Source organism: Loxodonta africana, chromosome 2, assembly GCF_030014295.1.
Source record: "Loxodonta africana isolate mLoxAfr1 chromosome 2, mLoxAfr1.hap2, whole genome shotgun sequence".
Taxonomy (NCBI): domain Eukaryota; kingdom Metazoa; phylum Chordata; class Mammalia; order Proboscidea; family Elephantidae; genus Loxodonta; species Loxodonta africana.
Window position 1 is genome coordinate 150,607,533 of NC_087343.1, and position 13,630 is coordinate 150,621,162.

Genomic DNA, 13,630 nt, shown 5'->3' on the forward strand with positions numbered 1-13,630 from the left:
ATTTTCAATGCAAAACTTGTCCAAAAGGCATTCTATACTTTGCTGCCTCTACCTACTCATTTAATACTCATTCCTCAACCCTTAACCTCTGTTCCTTGAAATCCACACCAAAGCTCCCTTCTCTGAAGTTAACAGCAGTCACTATCACTAAATCCAATGGTTTTTCCTAATTGAAATTAAGCTTTTATGTTTAGATTATTTGATTATAAATCAACAGGCATTCACTGTCAGAAACCTAAATATAAAAAAAGATATGAAGAAAAGTAAAGCCACCCATAATCCTATCATCCAGAAATGGCCACTGTAAATATTGTTTCATTTCTTCTCAGCCTTTTAACTATGTGCCAGTATCTATTTATTCATACCCCACACCCCCACCACACACACAAACTGGGATTGCATTAGTTCTAGTTTTCTATATATTTTTTTTTTCAATATAACTTTACATCGTATTACTCAGGCCTTTAAAGTATAATTTCAAATGACTCGACAATACTGAATGGATATGAACATTTCTCAGTTACTGAAGATTCTGAATGGTTCCCATTTCTTCTTCTGTAAATAAAACCCCAATAATAATTATAGTACACAAACCTTTCCATGTATCTCTGATTTGAGTGTATTTCCTTAGGAAGTAGTTCTGGATTTTAAAATTTCTGGGTAGAAGGCTTCAAGTTTTTTTTTTTTTTTTTAGGCTTAAAGTTTTTTGCTCTTATTGTCAATACGTTTTCCAGGAAGTCTGTAGAAATTTATACTCCCAATATCTGTATATGAGACTGCCTATCTCAACCTTATCCTCACCAACATTAAATATATTGTTGCTGGGTATTTTTTGTTCAACAGTAAGGCAAAGGGAAAAAAAAAAAAAAAAAAAAACTACCTCATTAGACTTTTAACCTCACTAACAAGCAAATAAATGAAAATTAAACATATTCTTCCTACTTTACTTCTGCACATTTGCTTCTAACTCTTTTTTCTTTTAACTTTTTGATATAATTTCAGGTTTACAGAAAACTCACTCTTTTTGACATTCCCAGCTTCTATGGCTGCTTTTTCCTTCAAAGCCCTAGAATATGGAGGCTCCCCAGGGCTTTCTTTGACTCCCTTTTCTTCCCTTACTGAAGCCACTTCTTTGCCAATTCCATTCACTCAGAGCTAAACTGAGCCCTCCACTACGCAACAAAGCATAAGAACCAAATTTCTGCAGTCATATCCATCTTGATATCCCAGTAATGCAAAACTGACCTTCCTTTTTCCAATCTTGTGGTTTCTGTCTGTCTTATCTGAATTAACAGCTAAAGATTAATCATTTTCACCTTTGGAATTTTCTTTCTCTTCCTCCCTCTCCTAGTGCCCATAGTTCAGGCACTTATAACCTCTCACCAAAGCCAGTGCAAAGGCCTTCTGATTATTGTCCTTAACTTCGATCTTCTCTACAATCTGCTTTGTACAAGACTGCTGCCACAGCCTTCTTCCTAAAATACAGATCTGGATACATCATTCCCTTTGTTTCTAAGTCTTCCATAATTTCCTTCCACTAAGAAAATCCACATTCTTTAAGATGGTGTTCTAGTCTTTCCACATGACCCAAACCCACAACTGTCTCCAGAATTATCTTCTACAATTTACCTTTTCAAAACATCCTGCACTCTACAACTAGTGCTGATTCACTACCTCCAACACTGTCCTGTAATCTTTACTCATACTGTTCTCTGAGTTCCACAAATCCTTAACAAAATCTAACCGAGTAAAAGGCCAAATTCAAAAGCCCCCTCCCTCCCTCCCGCCCTCCCAGAAGCCTTCCATAACTTCCCTAGCCCGAAGGTCTTTCCTCTGTTCTGCAGGATCGAAGTGCTTCATTTGTACCTCTAACAGCTTTAGTTACATTCTATATTATAAACTGAGGGCATGTAATGTAGATTACAAGTCACTACAAATTTATATCACATGTTTTTTTGTTTGTGTTTTCCAAATAACCAGCATAAAGTACATGTATGCTCAAAGGAACTGACTTATTCAAACAGTAAGTAAAAAATGAGTCTTCACCTTAGCTGGAAACAAAAGGGAAATACTGGCTTTCTTTTTAAGAACAAGAACACATCATCCATAAATGTTTCCTAAAACCAGTTTTTGGAAGAGTTAATTCCTGCTCTCTTCAACACAGCAACTAATAACTTAATTCACTGCAAATTACTTACTGACTTGACTAGTATGCTCTTGGTCATACGTGCAATAAATATTTGGTGAATACCTATCATGTGTTCTAGATACTAGGGATACAACAGTGAAAAAAACAGATAAAAATCTCATCCCTCATGAAGTCTATAGTCTAATGGTAGGTGAAACACAATAAATAAATCGGTAATTTACAAGATACGTGCAATTGTGATAACACTATATAAGGGAGGAACAGGGAAGAGGGGAAAAAAAATTCAGGGACTGGAGTGGGGTGGGTTAACAGGAGGGCCTGCTAATACATACAAGATGATGAGGAAACCTGGTCTCATTGAGCAGGTAAAAATACAGAATCAGGTCATATGGATACCTGAGCCAACATCATTTAAGACAGACCTTAAGATTTAGCTGTTTGGAATCACAACAGAGGGTCCCAGACAGAGCTGGAGAAAAATGCAGAACAAAACTCTAACTCACCAAAAAAGGCCAGGCTTACTGGTCCGACAGAGACTGAAGACACCCTGAGAGTATGGCCCCCGGGCACCCTTCTAGCTCAGTAATGAAGTAACTCCTAAGGTTCTCCCTTCAGCCAAAGATTAGACAGACCCATAAAAAACAAAATGAGACTAAATGGGCACAGCAGCCCAGCGGCAAGGACAAGAAGGAAGGAGGGGATAGGAAAGCTGGTAAGAGGGAACCCAAGGTCAAGAAGGGGGAAGTGTTGACACATTGTGGGGTTGGCAACCAATGTCCCAAAACAATATGTGTATTAATTGTTTAATGAAAAACTAATTTGCTCTGTAAACCTTCATCTAAAGCATGATAAAAAGAAAAGAGAGGAGGGAAAAAAAGATTTAGCTGTCTCAGTCATAACTGCCTATCAGTCAGTGTTTCCATTGTGCCTACTGCTATATTTTGATACCTAGACAGTACTGAAAGGTTCTGACAACTGACATCTAATTTTCATTTTAAAAGGATAGCTCTGGTTGCTGTGTTGAGAAAAGATGGTACGGGGGTCCTGCAAGAAGTGGAATCACCTTGCAGAAAGCCATGTGGCCTTTGTTCTGGGTTCGTTCTAGCTTATCAACACCTGAGGCTAGTTAATGCGGCTGACCAGATAAGAAGGAACACCTGATGGCCCAATGCTGACTAAGCCTCACGAGGCATGTGGTGAGGCTGCTAAAGAGCCCTGAACATGGAGACTCAGATGGAGCTTCTCAGCTGATAACCATGCACAGGAGAAGGTAGCATGTCCCTTCTTGGGACATGGAAGCTCTGCGCCATGACCCCTCCCCAACTTCACTCTGTATGTCGCTTCATTTGTATCCTTTGGGTTGTGATAAATCTGTAGTAAGTATTGTATTAAAAAAAAAAAAAAAAAAACTAAACCTGTTACCATCAAGCCAATTCCGACTCACAGTGACCCTATATGACAGAGTAGAACTACCCCCATGGTGGATTCGAACTGCTGAACTTTTGGTTAGCAGCTGTAGCTCTTAACCACTATGCCACCAGGGTACTCTCCATAAATTCTGTGAGTCATTCTAGCGAATTAACAAGGCCACCAGAGTAGTGAGAGCCAGCAGGGGCTGGCATCTGCCTAGCTGGCAGTGTGAAGGAAGGTGGCCTTCTAAGGTATGAGCCCTGACCTAGCTCTGGGTGGCTGGGACTGAAAGACATTATCTAACTTGTGGGCTCTTACCCAGTTCTGGGTGGCCAGGATGAGGGAGAGTACCACGTAAGTGGCTGGTGACAAGGACAGAGAAGTGGTAAGGTGAGAACTGGGTCCATTCCCACACTTTCAGAATTGGATTCATGGTGATCCTTACCACGCAGTTAGCAATGAAGGTGGGATTTGCCCACTGTGCCCCTGGCTTAGTGCAGACGCAAAGATGGGGACATCAGACTATAATAATCCAGGTGAGATAACAGTGACTTGGATCTTCATGGTGACAGTGGAGACAATAAAAAGTAGATTTCACATATACTTTGAAGGTACAGCCAATAGGACCTTGTGAAGGACTGGATGTCCACTGTGAAAGGAATCATGGATTAGCCTATGCATATGAAGAAGAAACTGCCCTTTACTGAGATTTTAAAGACAAAGGGAAGAGCAGATGTGTTGAGAAGATTAGGAGTTCAGTTTGGTGCAAGGTAAGTTTGAAATTTTTATAAGATATTCAAGTGGAAATCTTGAGTAGAGCAGCTGGATATAGAAATCTAGAGTTCAAGAGAGAGGTCTAGACTGGAGATATAAGCTAAGTGAAGAAAAAGTATATCAATGTAGTAGGAATGACTAATTGGATCAAGTTCTGCTATTCGGTCAATAGCTGTTTCAGAAAAATGGCAGCAGCTAAAGGCTGCCTTACGTGTCAAGAAAGAATGACTGGAGAAGAATTAAAAAAAACAGAGATAGACAATTCCTTCAAGTAATTTCATTATAAAGGGAAGCAGAGAAATGGGAGAGTGGCTAGAGTGAGATGAAGGGTCAAAAAGAGGGTTTTCCCTAAATATGGGAGAAGTAAAAGTATGTTGGTAGGAATGATCCAACAGACAAAGAGGATAATCTAATAATCTGGGATTGAGCAAGTAGACAACTACCGAAACAGTAACCCTGAATAGGTGAAAAGGAATTAATTTGATATACACAAATAAGAGTCCAGTGGAAGTAAGCGTAGTAGTAAACTGAAATGTTTTCTAGTTTATAAAGTAATTTTTGATATTTTTACTTCTTTTGATCTTTATAATAATCCCCTAATGTATCACCCCATTTATTTATAAAAAAGCAGACACTTGGTAACTTAGCCAAAGTCATATGCTATTAAGCAGCAAAGCCAGAACACAAACCTAAGTCTTCAGACTCTAAATTCCTTTTTTAGGTTTACTTTAGTACAGAAACATGCTGAAGAAAGCTTCCTTATCCATTAATTATAGTATCTTACTTTTTTAAAGTATTATCAAAAATACACTTTGAAATATCTAAGAAAGATGTAGCTTTGTACAATTAATTGTAATTATTTTAAAAAAAGTTAACATTAACAATGTAACAGTAAAAATAATTTAGTTATTTTTAGAACAATGTTCACGGGCTTTCTCTAATCATGAAAAGATTACATATTCTTCAGAAAAAACCTAGGAAATACAGAAAAGTTTTAAAAAGGAACAAAATTTATTCATAATACCACAAATTCCTCAGTTGACATCATAGTTTACTTCCTTCCAGGAAAACAGTACTTTAAAGTAAGGTGCTTCTTCTACCCAACTTCTTGGTGGTTCCTGACCTCTACTGAGAGAATGTATATCCTTTGATCTATAATCAAGACAAATCTGTCATCAAAGACACTCAACTGTGGTTTCTGGTATCAAAGGAACACATGAAGCAATCAGAGTGGTACATCGAACACATCTACACAAAGATTTTTTTGGTCTTTGCATTTCTTACCTGGTTATTTTCTTCATCCTCAAATACAAAATCTTGCTGCATAACTTCATTGTCTAAATTAGCGCTAGCCATAGGTTCTGAACATTCTCTGTTACTCTCACTGGCATTAATAATATCATCAGCAATATCAACCCTAGTAACAAAGATTAAAAAATCAGATCAGGCCAAATGTTGAATATGTAATGCCTTTAAAATAAATAAATATCAATAATGATCTGAAACTTTCACTTGGTAAAGAAAATGTGCCCTTTTCATAAAAACCCACACTTCGTTTGCTAAGTTAGATTATTACGTTTGCTAAGCTTTTTTTTTTTTTTTAACTCTCTTTGAGATGTTGTGAAGGATCTTGTCTGTTACCCCTGCGAAATTTTCCAAAAGCAAACGAATGGCTTTGAAAGTATTTTATGTGCCAAAATGATTGCCCTTACAAATGCACTCTCCCAACCATACACTTGTTTGTTCTGATTGAAATACAAATCTAGTGTTATACACCGTAGCATTCAACTCCTTATCAAGTACAACAGGAACAGCTTCCTACTGCACACTTTTTATTTTAAATTTCTAGAATACGCATCTTTGCTTACAAAGATGACACCACCTCTGGTGATAGAACGCAAGGTATTTCCCCAGTGATGAGAACACTGTCTCAGCACGAGCATAGGTTTACATGATCCCTAGCTAAGCTAAAGGCCGAGAGGATAAACTCCCAAGGAATATGCTACTATTATATTCTTTGAAACATTTTCCCACTGTTTCCACCTTTTAGAGTCTACCTTCTATCCTTCATATTTAGCTGAAATACTCCTCATGGAGTATAGTTGTATCAGTTCTAATCATGGCTTCAAAGCATACAAACCAGGGCCATCACATATAGTTGCACAGGCTGGCAATGCCATCCATGGACACTATGGTGTCTACATGGCACTCCTGCAGTTGTACAATATGGTATTCCTAAAATAAACACAGTCTGATCATTGGTTTTTACATCTGTTAATATTTTTCAGTTTCATTCCATATAAATAGCTATTTTAGTGCACTAGATATATTTAAGGAGTTCCTGGGTGGCACAAACAGTTAGGTGCTGGGCTACTAATCAAAAAGCTGTTGGTTCGAACCTACCCAGAGGCACCTCAGAAGACATATTTAGCTCTTTTAAAATCTTCTTTAAAAAAATCACTCTACTGCTGGGCTGAGGGGCCATGGTCTCAGGGAACACCTAGCTCAATTGGCATATCACAGTTTATAAAGAAAATGTCCTACATCCTGCTTTGGTGAGTAGCATCTGGGGTCTTAAAAGCCTATGAGCGGCCATCTAAGATACCCCACTGGTCTCACCCCTTCGGGAGCAAGGTAGAATGAAGAAAATAAGGATTAGTCCAAAGGACTAATGAATCACAACTACCACGGCTTCCACCAGACTGAGTCTAGTACAACTAGATGGTACCCGGCTACCATCACTGACTGCCCTGACAGGGATCACAACACAGGGTCCCAGACAGAGCTGGAGAAAAATACAGAACAATATTGTAACTCACAAAAAAAGATCAGACTCACTGGCCTGACAGAGACTGGAGAAACCCCAAGAGTATGGCCCCCGGGTACCCTTTTAGCTCAGAAATGAAGTCACTCCTGAGGTTCACCCTTCAGCCAAAGATCACACAGGGCTATAAAACAAAACGAGGCACACAGCCTAGGGACAAGGACAAGAAGGGGACAGGAAAGCTGGTAATATGGAACCTAAAGTCGAGAAGGGAGAGTGCTGACATGTCGTGGGGTTGTTAACCAATGTCATAAAATAATATGTGTACTAACTGTTTAATGAGAAGCTAGTTTGTTCTGTAAACCTTCATGTAAAGTACAATAAAAAGGAAAAAAAAAAATCACTCCACCCAATCCTATTGCCCCCCTCCTTTCCTTTCAGGTCCATCTTACTCATCTGTCTGTAAAATGAAAGCTGATATATGAAAAATATTAAATCATTACATTGTGGTCTCTGAGGGAATCACACATACATCTTAAAATGTAGGGCTGAAATAACAGGAAAGGAGGTTGAGGCCTTCCTTCATGTAATAGTTAATAGGTCAGAGGAACAGTGAAAGAACCTCACTCATCACAAGTGCATTTAAATTATACAAATTCATCTATTAACAGCTAACCAAAAAAAGGGGGTTGGGGAGTCTAGTGGTAGGGGGATAACAATTTAAATAACAAAAGATGATTCTGCTCACCATTTTACTCAATGATCACATGCCCTAGAGTGGTATCAACCTGTCGTCCCTGTACCTATCTGTCTAGATCAACTGTGTACCTTTCACTGTGTGACTATATCTTACACTAAGTATGAATCTAATTTTTAAAAATTAAGTATTTTTCATATAACATAGTCCCTAAAGGTAAGCTGGAAATCCTGGTGGCACAGTGGTTAAGAGCTACAGCTGCTAACTAAAAAGGTCAGCAGTTTGAATCTACCAGGTGCTCCTTGGAAACTCTATGGGGCAGTTCTAGTTCTATTTTTTCCTATAGGGTCGCTATGAGTTGGAATCGACTCTATGGCAATAGCTGTTTTATGCTAAGTTCAATACTTCACCTGGTGTTTAGAGAGGAAAAACTAGCTGGGTTAGACTCAATAAAAGGTATTATTCACGCTACCTTAATGGAAGATTTACGAGATTTTCAACGTTAATCAGGTATATATAATTTATATACAAAGTCACTTTTCACACTGACTTTCAGAAACCCAGAAGTAAGATGAGACCCCATCATTTAAGTAAACGTACAGTTTTTTTAAGATACCAAAACAATTTTAAAACCCTTAATACATAACAGTAAAATGTTTGAAAAGTTTCTTACTGGTTATCAGATCCTTCCCCATCACAATTAATACTTCCTGCTTCATTATTACACACCAGACTTTGCTGTTGTAAATTCTTAAGATCATGATCTAGGCTGCTCTGCAGATCAAAAAGGTGCTGTTCCACAGCTGCTCTAATTGTTCTTTCTAAAATGCTACAACAGAAAACATTTGAGAAGTAGTCACCTTTATTAGGTATTTGGCCACATAAACATAAATTTAAAAATCAGTACTATTATGGTGATTAAATGGGTAAACTAAAACATAAAAAGAAATATATAAAAGGATACATGATACTGGCTCACATTTTAAAATTAAATTTGCCCAAATAGATGATACTATACAAATCAATCACAGTGTCACTATTGTTGCTGGGGGTGAGGAGGATCAGTTGTTCCAATAATTCATTCCTCACTACTATTTGGAAACCCATTTAAAGAGATAGACTTTTCAAGGCTACATTTACAAAGCGATGTAATTCACCAACACTCAGCTAAATAATAGAACTATAAAGCTACTCTCCATATATTTTACATGAAGTCTACTTTTTTTTTTTTTTAAAGAAAACTTAATAAAGAAGGCTCTACCAACATTCTTCAATTATTTCACAGGATCAAAAAAATCATCTTAAAAAAGCTCATCTTTATTTTGTATATTACTTCAATGGGCTTCTTCTTTATTTGTCCCTATTTCAGTACATAAAATACTGCAAACTAGTTTCACTGTCTTACAAACAGTATTTCCTCTAAAATGAGCACAATGAATATACAACTTATTTCTACAACTAAGGAACATTTTAAAAATGAAAAAATGTGTCTTCTTAGAGTATACTACTTACTCTGCAGAAGCTGGTAAGATGCTGATGGGAGACATATGGGCACTGCAATCAAAGAAAGATATCAGCTATAAAATTTTTCCATCTAAATGGCTACAAAATGCGCTGAAAACTGCCACATCCCTATTACCCTGGCACAACCAGGAGAGCATGCACTAAATTTCATGTTTTCTATTACAAACCAGGCTGAAAATATTTTCTGAATCTGATTGTGAAAGGTTCCAAATATTAACCAAAGAAAATAAATGAGATAACGTTATCACTAACAAGATCAAAAAAACAAGTTAATATTTACCGAGTATTTACTATGGGCAAGAAGCTTGATATGCATTTATCTCATTTACTAGTTTTCAGTACTCTAGGAATTACAATTATTTTCCCCTTTCCACAAAACTGAAGCTCAGAGATGTTAATTAACCTGCCCAAATGTACACAGCTCCAAGGATGAGAACTGGGACCTGACTCAGGCTGGGGACTCTAAGGCCCCTGCTAACAACTATGCTGTACTGCCTTCTAAAACCAAAAAAAAAGTTACTAAAAACAAAAATACTTACAGCATAGCATGAGCATCTCTAACAGGGTGTGATTCTAATTTTCTAAGGAAACTATTTTCATACAAACCTCCCCCCTCCCACCCCCCCACCCTACCCCCCAACCCCCCACCCCCCCCCACCCACCCCCCGCCTTCAAGTCAATTCCAACTCATAGCAATCCTACCGGACAGAGCAGAATTAGCCCATAGGGTTTCCAAGGCTGGAACCTTTACGGAAGCAGAGAGCCACATCTTTCCCTCGTGGAGCGGCTGGTGGGGGTGGGTTTAAACTGCTGACCTTTCAGTTAGCAGCCAAGTGCTTAACCACTGTGCCACCAGGGCATCTTCATACAAAAAGACCCTTAAATATACACATTTTATGTATCTATACAGATATCTATTAAAACAAAACCCATTGCTTTTGAGTCAATTCCCACTCATGGCACTCTCACGTGTCACAGAGTAGAACCGCTCCATAGGGTTTTTTTGGTTGTAATCTTCATGGATGCAGATCACCACACCTTTCTTACACGGCATCGCTGGGCGATTTTGAACTACCAACCTATAGGTTAGTGGTCAAGCACAAACCATTTGTGCTACCCAGCGACCTTTACAGAGATCTATACAACTGTCTGTATCTATTTCTCTATATATAAATAGCCAAATGTTTGTCTACACCTCTGTTTGCCTTTGGATATACAGATGTTGTTAGGGGCCATGGCGTACATTTCAATGCACAGCAATCCCGTGTGACAAAGGAGAACTGCCCCATAGAATTTTCCAGGACGTAATCTTTATTTTTTAATTTTTTATTTTTTTAATCTTTATGGGAGCAGATCACCATGTCTTTCTCCCACAAAGCCACTGTGGGATTCGAACTGCCAACCTTTCACTTAATAGCTGAAGACTTAACTGTGGAGCCACCAGGGTTCCTCGATATAGAGATATACATAAATAGATGAAGCCAACTACATCATCTGGTGCTCACTTGGAGAAATAATGACTTGCTCAAATGCAGGGAAAAAAATCAGTTGTACTGAATTTAATTGAAAAGTAATATTAATGGATACAGGTGATTATTTAAAAAACCATCTATCAGATAAGAGACTAACATATGTCTAAATGACACCGTATGCCTAAGCACATCTGACACCAGTGCCATCACACAGCCATAAAGAGTGACTCTCATGACAGTGCTGCTTGACCTGTACAGTGACACCACACAACTGTAGAGCCTCCTGTCTCAAAAAACTACTAGCCCAACAAAAGTACTCCATCCCAGACAGTATAAAGACCTCAATGCTGGCCCTATATTCCTCACTAGATACAAAAGCATATGCCACTGGAAAGAGGATGTTCTCAAGCTACAAAGAGAAACATCAAAATGGGTACCGTAAAATTCAGACTAACTCATTCACTATGCTGGTAACAGATTTTCCTTGGCAAATTTTGTGCCACAGTATCTACTGATGCTTATAAAAACATAGATCAATCTTAATTTTTACCCAGTTATCAGGGAAATGCAACTTAAATCCACATCTACTTCAAATTAAATTATTTTCAATCTGTTTAAGCAGATTGAAAACAACAAGTGTTAGTGAGAATGTGAACCAATTAGGATTTTCATATAATGCTGGTGGGAATATAAAATGTTACAAAAACTCTGGAAACCAGATTGGCAGTTTTTTATAAAACTGAACATATACTTAGCCAACAACCTAGAACACCAGTCCTAGGATTTACCCAAAAGAAATTAAATCAGAAGTCAACAGGAAGACTTGTACGAGCACAGCAACTTTATCCATTACAGCCAAAAACTGATAACAACTCAAACAGGAGAATAAATAAAGTGTGGTATATCCATACAATGGAATATTACCAAGCAGTTTTTTATAAAATGAGCAAACAACCGACACAAGCAACAACACAGGTAAATCTCAAAAATACTATGCTGAGCAAAAGAAGCCAGATACGAATGAGCACATACTACGTGAGATTCCATTTATACGAAATTCCAGAACAGACAAAGCTAATCTATAGTGACAGAAAACAGATCAGCGGTTGCCTGAGACCAGCGGCGGGGGGAGATTTACTGCAAAGGAACGTAGGTGAATTTTATGAGGTAATGAAAATGGTCTGTATCTTTTATTTTTAAATTTTTCTAACAGTGCATTAGGTGCAAGTTTACAGAACAAATTAGTTCCCCATTCAATAGTTTATATGCTCCATGACATTGTTTTCATTCCCTCCATGTCAGCACTCCCCCATTTCTGTCCTAGCTTCCCCGTTTCCTTTCATCCTGAATTGCTACCCCTTCCTGCCTTCTTACCTTTGCTTTTGGGCAAATGTTGCCCTTTTGATCTCATATAATTGCTCGTTCTAAGCAGCATGTTCCTCTCAGGTGTTACTGTTTATTTCATAGCCCCGTCTATCGTTTGGCTGAAGGGCTGTCTCTGGCAATGGCTTCAGTTCCAGTTCAGACGGGTGTGGTCTATATCTTGACTATGGTGTGTTTGTGTGTATGTGTGTGGGTGTCTGGATGTGTATGGTGTATATCTGTCAAAAACTATCAAAGTGTATACTTAAAATGGATGCATGAAAATTATACTTCAATAAAGTTGATTTTAAAAGGAAAAAAATTCAGAAATAGAAAAACCTAATTTATGGGTATTGGAAGTCAGGAGGGTGGCTACCTTTGAGAAGAGGGAGGGGGGAGTAGCATTTGAGAAAGAAAAGGAGGGGTTTTTGACCCATGTGGTGGTTATACCAGTTCACTTTGTGATAATCCACTGAGTTCATGGTTTGTAAACTTTTCTGTATCTGTGTTATCCTTCAATAAAAGTAGCCATTTTTAAAAAGTAAATTTAAATTAGCTTTTTGAAGATCTTCTCTAGAATGTGCCAGCACAAACTCTAACCAACATGCAGAACAGGATTTACCAGGTCACTAGTCTCAGGGTTCACCGTGGGAAACCAAACGAACATCATTTACCATTCATCCAGCAGCCTTCCGATCTCCCTTACAGCCAAGAACGTCGGTAGCAATTTGCAGAACTGTTTTATCAGACAACAATAAACCACCTTGGCTTGGCACATATAAACCCTCCTTGCTTAAAAGAAAAATTAACAAACTGCCAATATTAGTTTTAGAACACTAGATTATTGTTAGCTCTAAAGGCCTTCAAACTAATCTCCTCAAGGAGAGCGCTTAAGATGTTTTCATCTTTATGAAGTTTAGGAGGACCTCTTTTCTGAAATAAGGAATATGTGGGGAGAAACCACATATTCACGCACACAGAATACTGCAGTCGCCAGGCTATTTCAGGTAATTCCATGTGAGCTGAGAGTTAAACAGGGATCCTTGGAGGAAAAGACAAAAACAAAAACAAACAAAAAATGGCTTTCCCTAAAGAGTCCTTATATGTTAGCTAAGATATTAGATCTTTTTCTGATATTTTGCTGTAATAACCTGTTGTTTATATTTTTAATTTCAGTTAAGTTGGTGTTGAATTATAAAATTAAATCTTTATGTGCTCTAATATTATACTTTCCTCAGTAGTATTTGTAATCTCTACTAAACTTAGAAAACTCCTTCCCTATTGAGAAATATTTTTTGTTTTTAATATCTAACTGCAATCCATTGGCAATGTAGTATACTGAATGGTGTGAGGAACATTTATAGATCCAACACTCTTCTCTGCACCATTTAATTTGTGATTTCTAGTGGGCTTTTATCTTTACACCAAATTCTCAAAAAGTTCTAATTCTCAACTACTTATTCCATCAGTCTGTTATA

The 13,630-nt window shown here is 37.8% G+C and overlaps 1 protein-coding gene across 8 annotated transcripts in view; it reads right to left on the reverse strand.

The window, feature by feature from the left end:
* The window catches only part of FAM13B (family with sequence similarity 13 member B), a 121,333-nt gene that overhangs the window by 45,527 nt on the left and 62,176 nt on the right, over positions 1–13,630 (reverse strand). For 6 of the 8 annotated variants that reach the window (XR_010319393.1, XM_023549318.2, XM_064276572.1 and 3 more), the window contains 3 exons: positions 9,307–9,348; positions 8,468–8,623; positions 5,618–5,750 (listed from right to left, as the gene is read on the reverse strand). Coding sequence is in view for 7 of the 8 variants with exons in the window: in XM_023549318.2 (XP_023405086.1) it covers positions 5,618–5,750; positions 8,468–8,623; positions 9,307–9,348 (331 nt within the window). In the remaining variant the exon portion in view is untranslated. The remainder of the gene's footprint in view (positions 1–5,617; positions 5,751–8,467; positions 8,624–9,306; positions 9,349–13,630) is intronic. The other 2 variants (XM_023549312.2, XM_023549315.2) reach the window with 1 other exon arrangement.